The sequence below is a fragment of the Cervus canadensis genome, chromosome 8 (genome assembly GCF_019320065.1).
Source record: "Cervus canadensis isolate Bull #8, Minnesota chromosome 8, ASM1932006v1, whole genome shotgun sequence".
NCBI lineage: Eukaryota > Metazoa > Chordata > Mammalia > Artiodactyla > Cervidae > Cervus > Cervus canadensis.
This window is the reverse complement of record NC_057393.1, coordinates 69,021,737-69,046,228: the sequence shown is the minus strand read 5'-3', so window position 1 is coordinate 69,046,228 and position 24,492 is coordinate 69,021,737. Positions and strand designations below refer to the sequence as shown.

Below are 24,492 nucleotides of genomic sequence, written 5' to 3'. Positions count from 1 at the left end.
AATGCCTAACAAAGTCAAGACCAAAGCACTAACGTATACATTCTTTCTTTTAAGGAAAATTTAGATAACTTCTCCAAATTCCTGTAATTATCTTTTATGCCAATCTAATTCTGTAATATAGTCATGTTAAAATAAACATCATCAATCTGTTAGTGGCAATGGGGGAAGAGTAAAATAAATGAACTACTGGACATACCCTATGTAATATTTCTAAAACCTTTAATGCAGTATGAAGAAAACTGTTGAAAATTCTTCTCTCAGAAGGGGGAATGCCGATCTTGTAGAGTTTCAAAAGATGTACCACAACCTCCTTAAAAAGTTCTACAATCTTGAGGAATAGCGGAGGTTCAAGTACTGACCACCAGTTTTCTGTTATTAAAGGGTGAACACACAAATAAAATAAAATTTAAAAAGTCACAATTTTCAAAATCATACTGATTTTTCCTAAAGCAGTGGCTCTTAACCCTTTGAAAATCTCAAGAAGATACATGTAATATGATATATTATGTAACATTTCTAGGGTTGATAGACACTACTCCACATTCAAGTTAAATAATACGGTTCTAAAAGCTCTCAAAAGTAAAAATCAAGTAAAAAAGGTCTATTGAATTTACCTTCTTGGTTTTCTAAGCTGTATTAAAAACTTAACCACTATCCCTCATATTAAACCAGGTGTTTCAAAGTGCTTTATAAATTAGGAGTTTAATTTTTAAAAACACTAAAAAACTGTACTGCTCCAGTATTTACAGGTATCTCCAACTTTTACCTGTCAACTTAAAGTTGAAATGTGAAGCACCACCTGAATGCAAGGTACTCCTAAATATCAAATACAGAAACTGAATAATGTAAAGTATGCCATGTCTGTCTTTCCCCATGTTCACTATTTATAGCTATTAACTACAAACATGACAGTCTTGTGCAGGAGACAGGAAAAGGAAAACTTCTGACAACATGGGAACAATAACTGTGAGTCCCTGCTTCACTCTTCTAACCACTCACTGGCTCATTCCCTCAGATTCCAGGATTCTACCCACTGCTTGTTGCTTCCTCTGCTCACTCTCAGCCTAAAACTTCTTGTACTGATTTTATTACTCTTATGTATCTCAGACTGACATATCTAACAAATACTATTAGGAAGGAAGGAAAGCACCACTACTAAATGTAGCAGGCAAACTATAATAGCCAAAAGATAGAGAGGAAATCTATACAATTAGAAAAATCAAAGTGAGAAACGTTTATGCCAAAAACCCAGAGGAATAAGATCAAATGAAGAGTGGAATCTCACATAGAGAGACATCAGAAAATTAGCAAACAAGGCAAAGGGCTGATAAATAAAGTTCAAGGGGGATTTAATACCCAGGTTTGTTCAGGTTTAACTGTCCCCTTTCCTTTACTCTTTAACAATAAGATCACTCTGGAGTGAATGAGGAAGTTTCTGTTCAGTTGCTCAGTCATGTCTGACTCTTTGCGACCCCATGGACTGTAGCCCTCCAGGCTCCTCTGTCCATGGGATTCTCCAGGCAAGAATACTGGAGTGGGTTGCCATTTAGCGAAATATGAAAAACAGTTTTTATCTTTCCTGATATTGTTTCCACCATTGTGTTTGATTAAAATTTTAATATTTAATATGCTTTGCCTCCAATAATTCTTAACAACTAGCATCAGATGATTAGCAAAAAGTAATGAATTGAAAAACAGGTTTAACTTTCCCTGAGATAATGTCAAAATAATTCAGGGTAGCAAAATTTCAAACAGCAAAAAATAAGAACTTAACAAGCATTTTCATTTAAAGAAAAAAGGTTACAAAAGAAAAAAGTATTAAAATTCTTACCAAGTACTTTCAGTGGTGCCTTTTCTAAGTTCACAAGAGCTGTACCAAAGGGAATTGCTATTGTGGTGAAATTGTTGGAATCGCTCATCAGGGGACATTCTGGTAGAGTAAGATAAAATCTCAATGCTTCAACATCAGGTAAGGAGCTAGTCAGTTTAGGAATAAGATTCTTTTCCAAGCTAGCTGCCACCTACATTTTGACAAAAAGTAAAATCTACTTCATTTAAAATGAATGCATATTCAAAAAAACAGAGAGAAAAAGAAATTCTTATGCCACATGAAACATTAAATGGTGAAGGGAAAAGAAAAAAATAAACCATCTTATGATGAATCAATGAATGTACTCTGCCACACAATGAAAATTAATGCCTGCACAATATAAGAGAATATTTTTTAAAATTAATTTATTTATTTTAATTGGAGGCTAATTACTTTACAATATTTTGGTGACTTTTACCATACACTGACATGAATCAGCCACGGGTGTACATGTGTCCCCCATCCTGAATCCTCCTCCCGTCCCTCTGGTTGTTCCAGTGCACTGGCTTTGACAGTCCTGTTTCATGCATCGAACTTGGACTGGTCATCTATTTCACATATGGTAATAATATACATGTTTCAATGCTATTTGTAAGAGAATCTTAAAAATCTTATGTACAAATCTCAATTTAAACTCTCTGCATCTACAGCTATATAGACTTAACCAACATGGTAATGTTAAGTAATTAAGGGTCTGCTCTGAACATCTGGAAAGATTTACAGACGTCTGACAGCTAAATTACAAACAGTTTAAAATAATACCTGATTTAAATTCTTACATTAGTTTATACAAAGACATCATAATGAAGTATATGAAACTGTAAAGTTAATTAGGCAACAAAGCTTTAGAATAACATGGAATAAAAAACTCAACAGGGAACATAATACAAATACAAAATACTTTAAAAACAAACCTGCTGAGATATCTGAGGATGATCAGGTTGTATAAGTTTGTGGAATAAAAGTCTAGCAGCATTCATATCAACACCTGAAAATCTAGCGCCCGTTCTATAGTGATCATCATTGCTATTGTTTAAAAAAAAGAGAGAAAAAAATGATAAACTTTAAATTCATTTCATTTATTTAATGACATTATTTAATATAATAAATTCAAAAAATTCAGTATAACAAAGAATTGTCACTTACCTAACAGCTAAAAAACTTCCATTCAGACAACCAGATGAAGAAAATGTTCCATCAATTTCACTAAAAAGAAATTTAAAAATCTCCAAATCACAAAATGAGAAATCTGTTTCCCTTCATTTTTTAATAAAAATTAAAGTTAAACTAATATTTAATGCTACAGAGCATTCCTCCAATCAACATTCAGAATAAATCGGAATTCTATAAATTACTACAGATTAAGTAAATCTTGATAGAAGTATTACTGTTCACCCTAGACTCTCTTGAACAGTACCATCATCCTCAGATTCACCAAATAAATCTGATGTTCCTAAAATAAGTTTTTTTTATAAAATAAATGCACATTTAACTTTCTTAATTCCACACAGTGGTAAGTCTAATCTGGAAAGTTATTTTTCTGAAGACTACTCTTCAGGCTGTTAAGAAAAATTTTAGTTTGGGAACATAATCTAGAACTAAAAAACAGCTTATCAGCTACAATCCCTCATCCCAAATACCTACACCACCTTCAACAACAAAAATTTAAAGTACTAAACAAGTCCATCTGCAAGCAAAATATTCAAGAAGGAAGCAATACTCAATTCTTCCAGGAATACAGATGTTAAAACAAAAAGACCAGTATAAAGCCAGAAGGAACTTTTTTGCAAATACAATCTCTAAAGCATCTATATTTAATATTTTAAGAACTGCATATTCTTATATATTTTTATATATTTAAAGTATATAACAATTTTAAATGAGATCTCCTAAAATATCCACTATTATAGAAATTCCAGACATTCAAACTTCTGTATATAAACCATTCAGTAAATGATACTTAATGAAATATTTATTTAAATAAAAACTTCTAAGTACAGGTTTCTCTACCATGGAGTTGAGAGATTTTGTCTTTGTGTAGATAAAACATTTTTCTTACTTGGCTATCTCTACAGGAAATCTTCCAGAAGGGTAGCTGAGCCATTTTTGAATCAGAGCTTCATTCACAGTCCAGATCTGCTTCGAAGGATCAGGATATCTAAAGTCATCTGGTGGCCCACAGTTCTAAAGTTTAAAATAAGTAGATGAGTTTGAGGGAAGAGGATTATATACAAAGCATTCTGCATCTGGAAGTTAATCTCTACCACACACCTAAAAACAAAACTTGAAAAAAAACTGAAACAAAAACTTGTCAAATAGACCAGAAAATATTTGCAGACTTGAGGAAAAAAATTAAGGCCATTACTTTGTAACATATAAAGAATACTAATATGAAATTATCTGAGCTTATTAATTATTCATATGATTTCTATTACCTGGGGATTAGAATAATGTGAAAAGCTTTGATCTCCACCTGAGAAAATTCTTTTCACGCAGAAATATTCTTCAGAATCTGTAATAAAAATAAAATTTTAAAAAATTCAAGATTTATATATATATTTTTAGAGCATCAAATATGCTACTGGACTTTCTCTTAATCTCTAACTTAATGAGACCTCCCAATCATGGGCTCAATGACGCAAAATGACTGAGAATGTTGACCGACCAAGTTAATGGAACATTAAATGATCCCACAAGCACATCCAGCATTTGCTAAGCTTTTTGGTTGGTCTTTTTTTTTCCTGATCCTAAGTTGTTTTGGTTTGTTTTCCCAATTGGAGGATAAATTGCTTCACAATGTTATATTGGATTCTGTTGTACAGTCTTCTTTTTGATGTGCTTATCGAACAATGGCATTTTTTAATCTAGATCTTTATTATCTCAATATATTTTAAACTGATGATGGTGTAAAAACTGAATCAAAGGTATAAAAGATAGCTCAGAAGAAAATAAAAAGTAAGAATATTCATTTTGGGGAATTCCCTGGTGCGGTCAGGACTCAGCTTTCTTAGTGCTGTGGCCCAGAGTTACCTGGTTGGGTAACCCTTAGTTACCCTGGTTGGGTAACTAAGATCCTGCAAGCTGTGTGGGATGTGGTCAAAGAAAACAAGGAACATTCATTTTAAAAAGAATGACAACAAACAAGAAACAAGTATCAGTGTGTTAAATCTTCTTGGGTAATGCAAAATTCTTTTCTCTCTCAGCAAAGCTATACAAAAGTAAAGTGACACACACAGCTCTTTATTAGAAATTATTTATCAATAACATCCAAATCAGGTCCAAAAATATAAATATTAATGAATTTAGTAGAAATAAAAGAAACAAACAATAAAGTTCCTTTTCAAAAAGACATTCAAAGCCTCTTCCTCTTTCTCCTCTTCTTTATCTCAAAATGGAAAGACTATGTTAACAAAAATATCACTAGACTAGTATTTATAAGTATCACATACCAAAACACTATAGCGCCACAATGTAACTTTAGGCTTTGTTGCTGTTGTTGTTTAGTCTCTAAGTCATGTCCAACTCTTATGCAACCCCATGGACCGTAGACCACCAAGCTCCTCTTTCCATAGGATTTCCCAGACAGGAATACTGGAGTGGGTTGCCATTTCCTCCTCCAGGGGAATCTCCCCAACCCAGGCATAGAAACCACGTTTCCTGGTCTCCTACACTGGCAGGTGGGTTCTTTACCATTGAACCACCAGGGAAGCCCAACTGAAGTCTCGTGATTTCCAAGCATAATCCACTTCTGTGTTCCTACTCCTGACCCTCCACTCTTCAGCTCACTAGACTAATTCTTCACCTGTATTATTTGTGACCATCACTGCTACAGAGTTGTGAAATTCTTAAGGAAGGGATCACATCTTAATTTCCTTGGATCATTCCCTACTATTAAGCACAATGTTTTATTTGTAAAAGCACTGAGTAAATGTTTAATATATAATATAAAAATTACCTAGCTTAGAAAATACCAATAAGAGCTTCAGAGATCATAACATTAATGACCAAATTTTCCACAACAAGAATGTTCTAAGGCCAAACATTTTAAAGAACAGGTTAAAAGGGTAAATTTAAAATATTAAATAAACCAATCATTCAACTTAAAATCTTTTCTCTACATCATCTTCACAAGTCCACGTGAAGTCATGCACTTTCTTCAAAAGACTGAGCAAATGTTATTCATTTGCTTCTAAAAGGTGATTCTGCCCTCTTTAAATAATCATCAAGTAAATGGATAGACTACAGTACATGAGTAGGTTTCTGGGGGCTGTGAATAGGTCACCAAAAATTATTTTCCTTTATTTTCTTTTAATTACAACTCTAAAAACGTCTGTGGACCTAGTCATTTGTCCTACGCAGCTTCCTGCAGATTGGATTTTGGTGATTATATCCTTGAGGATTCTCCTAACATTTTCCTCAGTCTTCTGTATATTTCTATAAATTAGTAGTTGGATCTAGAGAGGATTTCATTAGATTAATTACTCAATTATTTTGACGAAACTATTACATGGTTGTGGAAAGGGCTATTCTTCATCAGGAAGCACATAATATATGGTTGTGTTCCTTTTTGTGATGTTAGTAATCACTGACACCCATAGACCATTAATTCATTGTGGGCTGAAAAATGATACACTAATATTACTTCCTCATCTTATGGTTGGACCATTAGTGTCCCCTTATCCACCACATTGCCCTGTAATAGGAAAAATTAATGCTTGTTCTTTTCCACTTATTTACTATTACTTGGCTTTTTGAATTTGCATTTCTCTTTGATGATAATTTTTACATGTTTCTTAGTAGCCTGGATTTCCTCACTGGGAATTTCCATTAACTACCTTTATCTATTACACGTCTCAATGTTTGTCCTATTTACTAGGTATTTTACTATTTTTCACACCAATATGTATGAGTACTTTGGCTACTACCTCAGGTTATATCTGTTACAAACATTTTTCCTAAATAATTATTTAATTTCAACTCAGATTTTTTCCCATTAAATCAAATGTATTTGTTTCATTCTTTATGACGTGTTTCATCGCCATAATGCTAAGAAATGTGTTTCCCATCCTCAAACTACAGAATTATCTTAAGAACTTTTTAATATTTAACTTTAATCCATCTATAATTTCCTTTAGAATATGTTGTTAGTTTAGGATCTAAACTGACATTTTCCTACCAATTCTCACGTGTTGAGTAATTCTTTCCCCTTCTCCACATATTTATTAGTGACGTCCTGTTTTAAAGTTATGAAGAGACACTATACCTCTTCTACCTATAACACACAACCCTCAACAACTTTGGCACTCCTCTCCACCCCAAAAGTGTTCTCAAAGTCCTTCTCATAACTTCCACTTCATAAGGTCCTTCCTATAACTCCAAGAGAAACTGCCAATCAACTGCAGTTTGAATCTGAAACAAAACCTATAATACAATGCCAATACATGGATCCTCCTCTCCCTCCCCACGATCTCCCTTAAACTATAATAATCTGAATGTCTGTTTTACCAATAATCAGATTTAACTGTTACAGTTTTATGATACACATTGTCACATCTAGGAGGGCTAGTTCACCTTCTCCTTACTCTCTACAAAATACATTGTCAGTAAAAACTGAGAAGACTTTGAAATACGCTCTCCTGAACTCCCTTCCCCATTTACCGAGTCTTGTTTAGGGCACCCTTCAGAAACATAGCTACCTAAAAGGTGTCTCTGAGCTATTTACGATTCTGTAAAGCATACTATTTAGGAGCAATACTGACAGAGATACAACTATGTACGTGCCTTTGATTTACAAGGAAAAGTAGTTTTTGATGATCTCTGAATCCCTTTGCACTCTTAGGACTTATTCAGAATCCCAAAGGGCTTAAAAGCACTAATATATACCATATCAGAATGGAAAATTAAGAGATTTAAAAAATACTCATTGATTTATTTGAAAATGAACAAGAACAAAAGCACTGCATATTAACACAGACAACATTTTAGTACTAATATGAAAGTCATTTTAATCTCATGGACCCTCTGAGACAATACCACTGCCCTTGAAAAACTATCAGCTTGTCTACAACATGGAAGAGCATAACTGAAGACACAGCATGCTAAGTGAACTTTATCTGCCTCGGTTTATACGTGACTATGAAAAAGGTTTTCAATATGTTAAAATCTTAGCAAAGTCCACTTCAATTTTAAGGGTGTGTTTCCGTACCTTCACCTATATGTTGTTCTTTACTTCTGTGTAATCTGCCAAAGAGCAAAAATTCTGCATCTTACTAGAATAACTTTCTATACTACATGTCAATTTTATTGTCTTTCATTATTTAAGGGGAAAAAAAGAACCAAGACTCCTCACTATGAATAAGCTAAAGTTCTTTTCAATCACATTACCATTTACATTTATTTTGAAATGTTTTAATTTCACTTCAGTAAAATAGGTAACCAGGTTATTATTTCTCAAGCCTCAAAGGTTACATCTTTTAATGAAGTGTTCCAATCTTCTTTCACAACTTTTCTGATTTCTGTCTTCCTGTTATGGGCTGAACTGTGTCCCCTGCTCAAATTCATATGTTGAAGCCGTAAGCCCCAGTACCTCAGAATATGGCTGCATTTGGAGACAGGGCCTTTAGAAAGGTGATTAAGGAAAAATGAGACTGTTAGGACGGTGTCCTAATCCAACATTCCTGCTGCCTTTACAAGAACAAGAAGAGACACGAGCAAAATACATACACACAAGCACACAATCATACAGTAAGAAGGTAGCCGTTTGCAAGCCAAGGAGGGAGGCTTCAGAAGAAACCACACCTGCTGACAGGGTAATTGTAGACATCTAGCTTCCAAAACTGCGAGAAAATCAATTTCTGCTGTTTAAGCTACCCAATCTGTGGTATTTTGGTACTCTTAGCAAACTAACACACTTCACCAAATCAGATCCTAAACATAGAAAAATAGAACTTCCAGATACTTTACATGTGTTAGTGAAAATTCCTTTGAGAATTCCCAGAGAGGCTATGGAGAATCACAAAGATCTGCCATTTCAACATATAAGAAGAGATGCTAGAAATAATTAGGCTGATTTGATGTGTTACTATTGTTGAAGAGTTGCATGGGAAGAGTTGTCAAATCAGAAGGTACTCAACCTTCCATAGGTTAAATTTCTTTGGTAAATGTAAATATAAAATTTTCACTTCTCTCAGTTCAATTCAGCCACTCAGTCGTGTCTGACTCTTTGCGACCCCATGAATCGCAGCACGCCAGCCCTCCCTGTCCATCACAAACTCCCGGAATTTACTCAAACTCGTGTCCATAGAGTTGGTGATGCCATCCAGCCATCTCTTCCTCTGTTGTCCCCTTCTCCTCCTACCCCTAGTCCATCCCAGCATCAGGGTCTTTTCCAACGAGTCAACTCTTCACATGAGGTGGCCAAAATATTGGAGTTTCAGCATCAGTCCTTCCAATGAACACCCAGGACTGATCTCCTTTAGGATGGACTGGTTGGATCTCCTTGCAGTCCAAGGGACTCTCAAGAGTCTTCTGCAACACCACAGTTCAAAAGCATCAATTTTTCAGCGCTCAGCTTTCTTCACAGTCCAACTCTCACATCCTTACATGACCACTGGAAAAACCATAGCCTTGACTAGGCAGACCTTTGTTGGCAAAGTAATGTCTCTGCTTTTTAATCTATCTAGGTTGGTCATAACTTTCCTTCCAAGGAGTAAGCATCTTTTAATTTCATGGCTGCAGTCACTTTCACAGCATCATCTTTCAGGATTTGAGATAGCTCAACTGGAATTCCATCACCTCCACTAGCTTTGCTCATAGTGATGCTTTCTAAGGCCCACCTGACTTCACATTCCAGGATGTCTGGCTCTAGGTGAGTGATCACACCTTTGTGATTATCTGGGTCGTGAAGATCTTTTTTGTACAGTTCTTCTGTGTATTCTTGCCACCTCTTCTTAATATCTTCTGCTTCTGTTAGGTCCATACCATTTCTGTCCTTTATCAAACCCATCTTTGCATGAGATGTTCCCTTGGTATCTCTAATTTTCTTGAAGACATCTCTAATCACTTCTCTAAATTAATAAAAAATATTTCAAAATGCAATTATTATAAATTTTTCTAATTTACATGGTAAACATAATATAAAAATTTCATAAATTAATAAATTTCAAAAAGTGTTTGTTTTATGAGAAGTCCATGGAGATTCAGTAATGTTGTTGCTTTGGGGAAACATTATTCAAAACTCATGAATAGTTCTGTCAAGTTTTCCTGTATTTATGAAAGTGCCAGTGGTAAGTGGTATCAGTTCTAATTTCAGTTATTACTGAACTTTCATTATTATTTACATCTATCATCTTCTAGGCCAGTGATTTTCAAGTGGGGTTCTACAAAAATATAGATGTCTAATGACCCCTGATTTACTGACTCTCTTTACTTGATCCTCTTGGCATTATTTCTGGTATTAGGTCTCAGGATTATCATGCTGTAACTCAAAGCTTTCTTCGTCTATAAAAAGTAATATTCATTCATCTTTATAAATCAGATATAAGAATCACTGACTTCTTTGTAAACAGGCTTAATCATCATCATTAGAAACATTCTTGTTTAAAAACCTTTTTGGAATATAGGCATAACTCACTTTACTGTGTTTTACGGATACTGTGACATTTACAAATTAATGATGATTTTTATTATCAGACAATGGTGAGCATTTTTTAATAATATTTTGAATTAAGATACATATATTTTTTAAAGAAATAATGCTACAGTACATTTACCAGACTACAGAATAATGTAAACATAACATTTATAGGTACCAAGAAACCAAAATATTTATCTGACTCACTTAACAGAGGTGTTCTGGAATCAAATGGCAGTGTCTCCAAAATACGTCTGTAACGTGCTCTGTATGTCACAGATACAATAGATACAAATTTCCCTTTAAATTTATTCTTATTATGGAACCTCATCATATCCTTCCACTTGACAATTACCAGTAATAAAAAAGCCACCGTTATTCTAAGTTATTTTTGTTTTACTCTTACGCTTGTCTGAAAGCTTTTCTATAAGCTACAGGCCAGAGTTTGTACTATTGACAAATAAGGATAGTCTCATAGTCCTGGGAAAATGACTGTAGCTGGTATTTTAAATCATTTATGTCAAGTAGACACTTGGGTACAGGTTTCTGAGGAGCCATGGCTTAGAGAACTTTCAGAAGACACCAGTGGACTACAGTAGGATTCTCATATATTCTTTTTAAGCTGATAAGCCATTTTACAAAACTGACAATCCAAGATCTATAATGTTTACCTTAGTTTTAATTTCACAGGGGAGCTTGTATTCCCATCTGGTAGTCCCATTTTTGTGGCTATCACTTAATGATTCCCCTTCATTGCCTGGTTCTGGTGGACAGCTGAGTTTGTATCCTGGATCCCATGGGATTTTAACAACCAGAGAAACAGTTCTTGACTGGCTACCACCCCTAGTGCCCAGCATGAACAGCAAGTGGAAACATACCCCAGTTTTCTGTGAAAAGGCCTACAAGCTTGTCCTGGAGCTTTAGCAACCTACTGAGGTAATCTCTGGGAACAGAAGCTGGTGGATGCCATCTCCGCACTCTCCCTCTATCTTGCTTTAAGTTGCTACATTCTCCTGCAAAGGAGTCTGTACCTTTACCTGGGCCCTGATTTCCACAGCTGCTGCCCAAGAAACATCTCTAGGTTGCTTGGTACTGCCAGCCACTGTGACTTTCCCTTGCGGTCCCACAGGATGATATATATTTACTTACTTAAAAGCTGTTGCCTATGAGTCTGGCATCCAATCAGCCTGAATCTAGGTGATTGTTGAAACTCTCCCCTTTGGGAAACTGACAGGTCTCAGCATATCCTCAACTAACTGGGAGGGAGTCACTGAAAATAAGACAGACTTCCCGGACGTTAACAAAGGTCTGAGAGACAACCAAGAGTGAGGGCAGGGTTGAACTATATTACCACACTACAGTAATCAAAACAGTATGGCACTGGCATTAAAAGTAAGACACGGGTCACTGGAACAGAACAGACAGCCCAGAGATAAGCCAAAGCACACTGAACAGTTTATTTAAGATAAAGGAGCCAAGAATACACAATGGGGCATGCTAAGTCACTTCTGTCATGCCTGACTCTTCTGAGACCCCATGGGTGCATGTCAGGTTCCTCTGACCATGAATTCTCCAGGCAAGAATATTGGAGTGGTTGCCAGTTCCTCCTCCAGGGGATCTTCCCTACCCAGGGATCAAACCCACATCTCTTTATGTCTCCTGCATTACCAGGTGGGTTCTTTACTGCTAGCGCCACCTGGGAAGCCCCACACAATGGACAACAGCCTTTTCAACGAATAGTGCTGGAAAAATTGGACAGCCACATGCAAAAGAATGAAACTGAACCACTATCTTATACCACACACAAAAACTAACTCAAAATACTAAAGATTTGAATGTATGACCTAAACCATAAAACTCTTAGAAGAAAACACAAGCAGCAAGCTCCTTGACATCAGTCTTGAGGATGACTGAATTTGACCAAAAAGTAAAGGTATCAAAAGCAAAAAATAAGCAATAGGACTGCACACCAAACTAAAAAAATTCTACAGAGCAAAGGAAATCATCATCATGGATTAAAGACCAAAACGTTAAGATCAGAAACCACAAAACTCCTAGAAGAAAACAGGCGGATCACTCTTTGACATAAATTGTAGCAACATTTTTTGGATCTGTCTCCTAAGGCAAGGAAACAAAAGTGAAAATAAATGGGACTTAATTAGACTTAAAAGCTTTTGCACAGCAAGGGAAACCACTGACATAACAAAGAGACCTATCAGATGGCAGGAACATTTGCAAATGATATGGCCAATAAGGAGTTAATAGCCAAAATACATAAACAGTTCCTATTATTCAACATTAAGACAACAAACAGCCTGGTTAAAAAAAAAAATTGGCAGAAGACCTGAACCGACATTCTTCCAAAGAAGACATACAGAAGGTCAACAGGAAAATGAAAAGATACTCAACGTCATTAATCATCAGTGAAACGCAAAACACACCAAAATATCAACCTATTAGATTGGCTATTATCCAAAAGACAAGAAACAACAAATGTTAGTGAAGATGTGGAGAAACGGAAAGCCTCATGTACTGCTAGTGGGAATGTTAATTGGTAGAGCCACTATGGAAACAGTATGGAAGTTCTTCAAGAGATTAAAAATAGAACTACCATATGATCCAGAAATTCTACTTCTGGGTAAAACAAAAACACCAATTTGAAAAGATGTATGTACCACCATGTTCATTTTACAATAGCCAAAATATGGAAACAACCTAAGTTTCCATTGATGGATGAATGGATAAAGAAAATATGAGATGTGTGTATACATACACACACAAATAATATATACACAGCCATACACATGCAATGGAATACTAGCCATAAAAAAGGAAATATTGCCATTTGTGACAACACAAATGATTCCCAAGGGTATTATGCTAAGTGAAATAAGTCAGAAAAATAAACACTATACAATCCTACTTACACATGACATCTAAAAAACAAACCACCACCAACTGAAAACAAGTTCATGGACACAGAGAACAGATTAGTGGTTGTATATATTGCAAATGATCACCACAATAAGTCCAGTTAACATCTGTCACCAGTTACAAAACTGTTATGAAACTGTTAAGATTTATTCTTGTAGACAGTTTCAAATATGACTGGAAATTTGTATCTTTTGAGCCCCTTTATCTATTGTGTCTGCCCCTACCCCCAGCCACCCCTGGCTGGGGCTCAAAAGGTACAAATTTCCAGTCATATTTTAAACTTGCTAAGAGATTAAATCTTAGTTTCAAAACAAGAAAAAAAAATTGTAACTATGGTGATAGATGTTTAACTTAACTTACTATGGTGATTATCTGTAATATACACCTGAAACAAAATATAGTACATCAATTAAAAAATTTTATCTGATTCTTGCTGATCCCCAGAATTCAGTGAGTATTCAAACATACTAGGTTTCCCTTCTTTTGATAGTAATGCTGCTGTCTGCATGGGTTCAGTAAAAGTATGTTCCCCTTTTCACTAGTTTGTACTTCTTTCATAACTGGTTGAACAATCAATTATATAACCAAGGGCTTACGTGAAATGTCATATTTGAGAATGATAGCTATTGAATTAGATACGACAAGTCATTTTAAGGAATCAAGTTGGCTGTACTTATGGAGCCAATGCTTATGATGCTTCGGGCCCAGTAAAAGATTACTTTGTCAGGTCTGGGACATTGTCATGGGAAGAACTGTGTTCTCCCCAAATTCTTATGTTTGAAGTCCTAATTCCCAGAGGCTTCAGAAAGTCACCTTATTCAGAAATAGGGTCACTGCAAATATTTTGGCCACCTCATGCGAAGAGTTGACTCGTTGGAACAGACCCCGATGCTGGGAGGGATTGGGGGCAGGAGGAGAAGGGGATGACAGAGGATGAGAGGGCTGGATGGCATCACCGACTCGATGGGCATGAGTCTGAATAAACTCCAGGAGTTTGTGATGGACAGGGAGGCCTGGCGTGCTGCGATTCATGGGATCGCAAAGAGTCGGACACGACTGAGCGACTGACCTGAGCATACACATTCTAAAGAAAGGTTTACCCTTTGCCCAGTTCCAAGGATAGAGTCTCAAAGTCTTGGGAATATCCTATTAAGTGTGTCTTTGTTTATTTGTGGCCTTGAGACCATATCAGATAGTTTATGCTAAAAATGTGATTTATGGTAGGGGCCACAGACTCCTAGAGCGGCTGAGTAAATAAAATTCACATTTAATTAGTTTCTATCCTACACAGTTTTAGTACAGTACAAAGTAATTATCAGCGATTAAATTGTGGTAAAATACACATAGTAGAAAATTTGACTGTTTTAACCATTTTAAAGTGTTAATTTCTGGCATTAAGTAGATTCACAGTGTTATGCAACCATTATCATTGTTCATCTCCAGAATATTTTATCATCCCAAACAGAAACTTTGTACCCATTAAAGAAGTCCTCATTCTCCCCTCTCTCAAGCACCTGGTAACCACTGTTCTCTCGTTCTCTATAAATTTGTTCTAGGTACCTCATGTAAGAGGGATCATATAATATTTGTCCTTTTGTGACTGGATTCTTTCACTTAGCATAATAATGTCTTAAAGGTTTTTCCATACTGTGGCACGTACCAATATCTTATTCCTCTGTATGACTAATATTCAATTACATGCATATTCCATATTTATCTATCTATTCATCTGTTGATAGACAAATGAATTGTTTATACATTTTGGCTACTGTGAGTAAACAGTTTTTTAATGAGACTAAACAGGAGCAATAATGACTACCTTTAGAATTCTATTTCCTTTCCCACTTTAATACAAATAATCTCAAAGTATGTAATTTTAAAGGCAACAAAATGCACCTCTAGGTGACTAAACTTTATGAACAGAAATACATGATTCCTTGCAATATCCATGCTGCTTTAAATGACAAAAATCTCTTTTTTAGGTTATTAATGGTGCCTTGTGGAAGAAACTGATATGATGAAATAACAACATGTTCCTACGGACATAAGAAAAATAACAATACTATTAAAATAAATGCAAGTTCCAAACCTTAGAATGACTGGAAGAAAGTAAAGCCATATTCTAACACAAAATCAAACATAAAGAAGAAAAAAACAGTATCATATTCTGATCTTTGTTAAATAAGTATATACCTGAGATAACCTTTCAGCTACAAAAAAAAAATCTTGAAAGATAATTCATATTAAAAAGTTATGGATCTTTTAAAAATAAATAAATAAATAAATTTAAAGTTATGGATCTTTTCAAATGTCAATCTTCATAGCAGGTTCATCACTAAATAGTCTCAAGTCCCACAGCTCAGAGAAAAATCCCAAAGAAAACCAAATACAGATAACATAAATAAAAAAACATTTCTGAGGTATAGTTCAGGATGGTAAAGAAAGTATTTTATAAAGTACATTTTGGTTGCAGCATGTCAAAGAAGTGAATGAGAAAACAGCATTTGAGTACTTCAAATTTTTTAGTAGTAAATTAATAGCAATGAAAAGATAACCAGATCCATTGAAAGAGTAACAAAAACAAATTATACATTTGGCTAAAACAGTGGGATATAAAAGCAAATTCTAAAGTTTAATATTTTGAATAAGTAATATATACATATGTTCAAATTTCAGAGAAACAGACAAGGTTATATACGTTAAAGTCTCATATATACCCAAGACTGTTAAAGTAATTGTTAAAGTCTCGCATATACCCAAAAGAACTGAAAGAAGGATCTTAAAGAGATATTTATAAGCCCATGTTTATAGCACTATTCACAGCTGTTGAAAGGTAGAAACAATCCAAATATCCATCAGCAATTAGTAGATAAACAAAATATAGTCTATATACACATGCTGTTAATAGCTTTACTATTAACATTCATACTGTAACATGGATGAACTTTAAGGACATTAATGGTAAGTTGATAAAATAAGCCAATCACAAAAAGGCAAATACCGCATGATTCCACTTATGAGGTGAAATTGAAAGTGTTAGTTGCTCAGTCGTGTCCAACTCTTTGTGACCCCATAGACTATAGCCCGCCAGGCTTGTCCATGGGATTCTCCAGGCAAGAATACTGGAGTGGGTTGCCACTCCCTTCTCCAGGGGATCCTCCCAACCCAGGAATCAAACCAGGTCTCCTGCACTGTAGGCAGATTCTGAACATGTGAGCTACCTGAGAAGCCTTATGAGGTAGAATCAAGTCAAAATCTGAGAGACAGAATGCAGAATGACTGCCAGCTAGTGGGAAGAGTGAATGGAGAATTGTTGTTTAATGAACAAGGAGTTTTAGTTTTGCAAGATGCAACAAGCTCTGGAGGTAGCTGCACAACGGTGTAAATGTACTTAACACTACTGAACTGAGCACTTTAAAAATGGTTAAGTTCATAAACTTTTTAAGTGTATTTTACCATAATTAAAAATAAAAAACCAAAAATATTTCCCTCCCACTGGTCTCTAACCACCATTTGGTTTCCACCCTCTGAAACCACTTTCATTATTTTATTTATCCTGTGTTTCCTTATGCATATACAAGCAAATATAAATAAACTAAACCACAGTATATAGTATTCTGTATCTTACTATTTTCCCTAAACAATGCATCTTGGAATTCTTTCATTTCAAATGTAGAAAAGTTCATTTCTTAAGAGCAACATTTTAACAACAGTTTTAGCATGTGCTGCAAAGTTTTAAAAGAACTTACCAAAATCTGGTGGACACTGCCCATTATAAGGAAACCAATTTCCTTTCACAGTGAAAGGACTTTTCCTGTTGCTTGTTGAACCAGTTCCTAGCTGTCCATTACCACCAAGTCCAAAAGAATAAATTCGTCCTGATGAAGGAACAAAAGCAGAAGTGTGCTGCCTAGAGTAAAATGACAGAAAACCTCAGACTTAATGTTACCTTTCATGTAAATATAAAAATAGTTTACATTTAGAAAAGCACAGTGAACATTACTGGTATAATTTTTCTCTTCATAAGTAAGTTAATAAATAAGAGTTTCTAAGTTTTCTGTACAAAAATTTATTAAGAGCCTTATTCTATACTGAGTGAATTCTGTATCACACAGGTAGACTGCTTAAGCATGGTCCAGAAAATTCCCACAAATGTCCAAATTTAAAAAGGCCCAGCTCTATACTGATATCTCTTACACTATATGATTCAGCACTAGAGGCAGCATCTAACTGCTGTCCAAGGAGATCACCCAATCACCTTCTCGATCAGGTTCTAGCTTAAAGCTGTAGTCTGTAAGGGCCTACACCATGTGGGTATCACTCAAAAGCTTTAGTGAACTAGGCAGAAGACTGGTATATATAAACATGTATGGTAAGACAATGTTTCCTTTCTTCAAAAGAAACTGATTCTTATGTATACACACTCAGATTTCTCTAAAGGTACCAGAGTGGAAGCAAACAAATTACAAACCTAAGAAACTACAAAACTGAAGCTAGCGAAAACCCACTAATCCTGAATCTGTCCGACTCCCTCTGATGCTTCATCACTATATATTTAGGAATAGGCTAAAGGTGATCATCCAGCTCAGGTGTTGTATTCCTCAGTTTCATGGATTCAATCAAGTCTGGCAAATTCTTATGTTATTTCTGTAAATACTGTCCCTCTCCCATGTATTCAATGCTCTTCTTGATAATATTAGACAAATGTTTTATCTTCCCAACTCTCTAACAGTCTTTTAACGTCTCCTAAATATCCATATCCCTTGTGACTAATTTCCCTATATCTGTTTTTCATATTATTACTTTTCTCTTTAGCAGTATGTCCAACCTGCTGTTTCCACTATCCACTGAATTTAAAAATTTAATGACTATGTTTTACCCATTTCTAGTTCTTCTTTTCAAATCATGCAGACAGTTACTTCATTTAAAACCCTTAATACATTGTGAAACATAACACATATACATCAATTCAGGACTATTCTGGTAAGTCCCAAGCCTACTTTAGGACAGTCTTGTGGTTAACAATTCTGAGGGAAGATCCAAACAAGAAACTAAGCCAAGGCCAGAAAAGTCTCCTTAAACTAGCAAGAGAATACTTCACTGTGGACTCTTCCCATGAGGTGGCTTTACTGGGAGGAGACGGTTTCACAGGCCTCACTACTGCCTCTACCACTTCTTCGGTCCTACCTCCTATTCCAAATTCCCTTGCCATCTGTGGTATATTGCTTATAAAAAGTGCCAAAGTTATTCCGTTCCCTATACCCATTACCCTTACAATATGACTTTTGTAGGGGTTCCCATCAAGATGAGGAATCTATTTCTCCATGTCTTAAAACTGGTCTCTGGCCTATGGCTTGCTTTGAACAGAATGAAGCAGAAATGACAGTGCATGAGGTGACCCTAAGCCTAACAGGTGGCTTTGCATTCTTTACCTCTCTTTTGGAACCCTGTTATACTATTATGAGCATAACTTAAGGTTAGCTTGAAGGATAATATACAATCTGGAGCAGAGATAAGCTGACCCAGCTAAAGACCCCACAGACTACCCAGCCCCTATCCAGATCATTAACTGATCAACTGAGTTCAACTAAGATGAGAACTGCCCAACGAAGCCCAGCTCAAATCACTAAGCCACAGAATTACTAGCTAAATAGGTAATTATGTCAGTAACTTGGGGGTGGTTTGTCAAGCAAAATAAGCTAATTAATACATTACCCAGATTGGCAAATTTTTTCAGAGTAGCTCCAGAGTCAGTTCAAACTAACAGGTATTATTTTCAGATTTCCTTGTTTTTGCCCAGTGGAATTCTCTTTACTTCCTTGTGAACTAATCTATGATATTTACTTAAAAGGACCTTTTGATTCCACAGTTTTCAAGTTATCTAGCCTGTCATATAACTAAAAAACTAAGGAGAATCTAACAACCATCTCATCTCAGAACCAGATGAGCTAAAGTTAATAAAAATTTTTTAAATCAAGGATACACATGTAACAAAATAAACTATAAATGAACTCGTAGAAAGACTATGACAAACACAGAGAGCTCCTTGAAAAGACATCACTTTGCTGACAAATCTGCACAGTCAAAGCTATGGTTTTTTCTGTAGTCATGTACGCATGTGAAACCTGGACCATAAAGAAGGCTGAACGCGGAAGAATTGATGCTTTTGAACTGTGGTGCTGGAGAAGACTCTTTAGAGTCCCTTGGACAGCAAGGAGATCAAACCAGTCAACCCTAAAGGAAATCAACCCTGAATATTCATTGGAAGGACTGATGCTGAAGCTGAAACTCCAATACTTCAGCCACGTGATGCAAAGAACTGACTCATTTGAAAAGACCCTGATGCTAGAAAAGACTGAAAGCGGGAGGAGAAGGGGACAAAAGAGGATGAGATGGTTGGGTGGCATTACCAACTAGATGGACATGAGTTTGAGCAAGCCCTGGGAGTTGGTGATGGACAGGGAAGCCTGGTGTGCTGCACTCCATGGGATCACAAAGAGTCGGACATGACTGAGCAACTGAACTGAACTAAACTGATGCAGAGACGACTCACTGGAAAAGACCCTGATGCTGGGAAAGATTGATGGCAGGAGGAGAAGGGGGCGACAGAGGATGAGATGGTTGGATGGCATCATCAACTCAATGGATATGAGTCTGAGCAAACTCTGGGAGATAGCGAAGGACAGGGAAGCCTGTCTGGCATGTCGCAGTCCATGCAGTTGCAAAGAGTCGGACACCACTGAGCGACTGAACAACAACAAGCATATGAAACAAACTGCTGTGGCTGAAGAAGGGCTTAACGTTGCCCAGTTTGCCTCCTTCAGGAAGTAGTACTGTGATATTTTAAAGGAACATATCAATAATTTGAAAATTACTGTTCAATACTAGTTCATTAAATTCCTCCACACACTGGTCTACTAAAGGTGTGGTTCTTAATCCTGGCCACATTTTGGAATTGCCTAGGAGTGAGCCTAGGCAACAACATATTACTAAAAACTCTCCGAAGGATTACAGCATAGAGTTAGACCCACTGAACAAACATAACTATCTCAAGTCCTATATTTGTTGTAATAGTTCAAAAACAGTACGATACTGTACTACTGGAATTTGAACCCTTTCCTTTTAGATAATATCCCTTGATGAGATCATATTTCTGGTATCCCTTGGCTGCTTCCTTCAAGAAGTTCCTGACAATTATTTGTTAAGGAAATAATACATAGTTCTTGTAATACCAACTACCTGCAAATCAAACCAGTGAAGATATCAACTGACATTCCCTCTGTAGATAAGTTCTTACATTTCTATCAATATATAACTGAAATTCCTCCCCCAATCCAACAGTTAAATAAATGAAATTATGGGAAAGAACTAAGTTTACAGAGCTAAGAGTAACTGTTCAAATCATGCTCATCTTAACTATGAAGAATTACAAAACTGGATTAACAATAAATAATCTGTGATATTTCAAAGGAGACTGATTAAATATTTCATCAGAAAAAAATTACCTAAAAATATTTATAATCTTTTAATAAATTATGTATGAAGTTGAACAAGAAAAGTTGAACTCTCTACACATTAGTGAATATATATTCATGTATAACTTCAACAGTCTAATAAACATTACAATAGTAAACATTTCTGCCCATTTATATGTTGAGCTTTTATTCATCTTTTACAATAGATCCTGATGAAGGCTTTGTCAAATTATTCCCATAAATCATTTTTCAAATACACAGTTAAACAAAACTGAGCAAAGGAACAGGGTTCACTAAACCTGACCCAGCAGGAAGAACAAGAGAAACAGTCTGCTAAAGATTTCAGATATTCAAATTTTCAAACACAAGAACCTAGAATAATTATGTTTAATAGTTGCTTAATGTCCAAAGAAGTAAAGGCCAAGGCTGAAAACTGACCAATAGCTAGAAATATTAAATTTAAAAAAAACTTTCAGATTTTTAAAAAGAGTATGAAACATTAAGACTGAAAAATCACAATATTCACATTTGAGATCTTAGAGGTTTAACAAAAAATAGATACGGGATTTAGTGAACTGAAGCATAAATCGTAAAAATAATCAAATAATCATAAAAAATAATCAAGAGGCAAAAATGTGGAAAGTTAAGAGAGAAACTATAAAGTGGAGTGAGACGATTTAATACACATCCAATCAGGGGCTTCCCTGGTGGCTCAGGGGTAGAGAATCTGCCTGCTAATACAGGAGACACGGGTTCAGTCCCTGATCTGGGAAGATCCTACATGTGGTACAGTAACTAAAACCATGCACCACAACTATTAAGCCTGTGCTCTAGAGCCCAGAAGCCACAACTACTGAGCCCACATGCTGCAAATACTGAAACCCTCAAGCCCCAGAGCCCATGCTCTGCAATGAGAGAAGCCACCACAATGAGAAGCCCACACACTGCAACTAGGGGATAGGCCTCATTTGCAGAAAAGCCCATGCAGCAACAAAGACCCAGTACAGCCATAAACAAATAAATAAAATTATTTTTACAAATATACATCCAGAGTCCTATGAGGAAAGGAAAAACTGTATCTAAAGAGATGAGATTAGAATTTCCCATAACTGATCAAAGATATTACTCCAGATTCAAGAAGCCCAGTAAGAAAATGAGGAAATTCATTCCTTAACAAAGAGAAAAGAGACAAATTGTCTTCAAAGGAGCAACATACCAACAGCTGAATTCTCAAATCTGAAGCCAAAAGACAGGGGAAGGTTATCTTAAAAGTGCTGAAAGCAAACGTCAAGCTACAATACTATAACCAACAAAATCACTCATGAATGAAGGTGCAATACAAGCATTTTTAAATATGCAAAGAATCTGCCACCTGCAAATCTACATAAAGGAAATTCCAGACAGTGGTTGACAAATGGAAAATGATACAAATTATTATAAAAATTAAAGAGAAAAGAATGTAGTAAATGGATGTACAGCCATTTCTAAATGTGCACTGACTATATGAAGCAATGTTTTTCTGGGGTTTAATTATATAGAATGAAAATTAGGAAAGGTAAATGGAGGCTTTACAACTCCTGGGAAAGTATTAATATAAATTAAAGAGTAATGCTATTTCTAGAGTAACAATTTAAAAAGTTTCCAAATTTCCAAATGGGTATAGGGAATTCAGTCCAGTTCAGTCGTTCAATAGTGTCAGACTCTTTGCGAGCCCAGGGACTGCAGCATGCCAGGCTTCCCGTCCATCACCAACTCCAGGACCTTGCTCAAACTCATGTCCATCGAGTTGGTGACGCCATTTAACCATCTCATCCTCTGTCATCCCCTTCTCCTCCCGACTTCAATCAGGGTCTTTTCCACTGAGACAGTTTTTCGCATCACATAGCCAAAGTACTGGAGCTTCAGCTTTAGCATTAGTCCAATGAATAGGCATCTGTCCAATGAATCTTCAGGACTGTTTTCCTTTACGATTGATTGGTTTGATCTTGTTGCTGCCCAAGGGATTCTCAAGAGTCTTGTCCAACACCACAGTTTAAAAGCATCAATTCTTCAGTGCTCAGTTTTTTTTATGGTGCATACATGACCATTTTTCCTCATCCATACATGACCACTGGAAAATCCATAGCTTTGATTAGACGAACATTTGTCAGTAAAGTAATGTCTCTGCTTTTTAATATGCTGTCTAGCTTTGTCATAGCTTTTCTTCCAAGGAGCAAGTGTCTTTTAATTTCATGGCTTCAGTCACCATCCACAGTAATTTTGGAGCCCAAGAAAATAAAGTCTCTCACTGTTTCCATTGTTTCCCTATCTATTTGCCATGAAGTGATGGGACCAGATGCCATGATCTTAGTTTTCTGAATGTTGAGTTTTAAGTCAGCTTTTTCACTCTCTTTCACTTTCATCAAGAGGCTCTTTAGTTCTCCTTCACCTTCTGCCATAAGGGTAGTATCACCTGCATATCTGAGGTTATTGGTATTTCTCCCAGCAATCTTGATTCCAGCTTGCGCTTTATCCAGTCCAGCATTTTGCGTGATGTACTCTGCATATAAGTTAAATAAGCAGCGTGACAATATACAGCCTTGTCGTACTCCTTTCCCAATTTTGAACCCATCTGTTTGTTCCACGTCCAGTTCTAACTATTGCTTCTTGACCTGCACACAGGTTTCTCAGGAGGCAGGTCAGGTGGTCTGGTATTCCCGTCTTTTGAAGAATTTTCCAGTTTGTTGTGATCCACACAAAGGCTTTGGTATAGTCAATATAGCAGAAGTACATGTTTTTCTGGAATGTTCTTGCTTTTTCTATGATCCAGCGAATGTTGGCAATTTGATCTGGTTCCTCTACTTTTCTTAAATCCAGCTTGAACATCTGGAAGTCCTTGGTTCATGTACTGTTGAAGCCTACCTTGGAGAATTTTGAGCATTACTTGGCTAGTGTGTGAGATGAGTGCAATTGTGCAGTCGTCTGAACATTCTTTGGCACTGTCTTTCTTTGGGACTGGAATGACCTTTTCCAGTTCTATGGCCACTGCTGAGCTTTCCAGATTTGTTAGTGTACTAAGTGCAGCACTTTCACAGCGTCATCTTTCAGGATTTGAAATTGCTCAGCTGGAATTCCATCACCTCCACTAGCTTTGTTCATAGTGATGCTTCCTAAGGCCCATTTGATTTTGCACTCCAGGATATCTGGCTTGAGGTGAGTGATAACACCATCGTGGTTATCTGGGTCATTAAGATCTTTCTTGTATGGTTCTTCTGGGTACTCTTGCCACCCCTTCTTAATATTCTGCTTCTGTTAGGTCTATACCGTTTCTGTCTTAATTGTATCGATCTTTGCATGAAATGTTCCCTTGGTATCTCTAATTTTCTTGAAGAGATCTCTAGTCTTTCCCATGCTATTTTTTTCCTCTGTTTCTTTGCATTCACTTAGGAAGGCTTTCTTATCTCTCCTTGTTACTCTTTGGAACTCTGCATTCAGACAGATATATCTTTCCTTTACTCCTCCTGCCTTTTGCAATTTCCAAAGGAAGGCTTGGGTGGTAAACTGCAATTAATTTTGATTAATTTCAGCACTCTGCACAGTAT

The 24,492-nt window shown here is 36.1% G+C and overlaps 1 protein-coding gene across 7 annotated transcripts in view; it reads right to left on the bottom strand.

Annotated features, from left to right (window-relative positions):
- The window catches only part of HERC4 (HECT and RLD domain containing E3 ubiquitin protein ligase 4), a 126,138-nt gene that overhangs the window by 46,114 nt on the left and 55,532 nt on the right, over positions 1–24,492 (bottom strand). For 6 of the 7 annotated variants that reach the window (XM_043476806.1, XM_043476801.1, XM_043476802.1 and 3 more), the window contains exons 8-14: positions 17,186–17,346; positions 4,306–4,382; positions 3,930–4,054; positions 3,017–3,076; positions 2,785–2,896; positions 1,832–2,021; positions 197–369 (exon numbers count right to left, since the gene is read on the bottom strand). In XM_043476806.1, coding sequence (XP_043332741.1) covers positions 197–369; positions 1,832–2,021; positions 2,785–2,896; positions 3,017–3,076; positions 3,930–4,054; positions 4,306–4,382; positions 17,186–17,346 — 898 coding nt within the window. The remainder of the gene's footprint in view (positions 1–196; positions 370–1,831; positions 2,022–2,784; positions 2,897–3,016; positions 3,077–3,929; positions 4,055–4,305; positions 4,383–17,185; positions 17,347–24,492) is intronic. The other variant, XM_043476807.1, reaches the window with a different exon arrangement.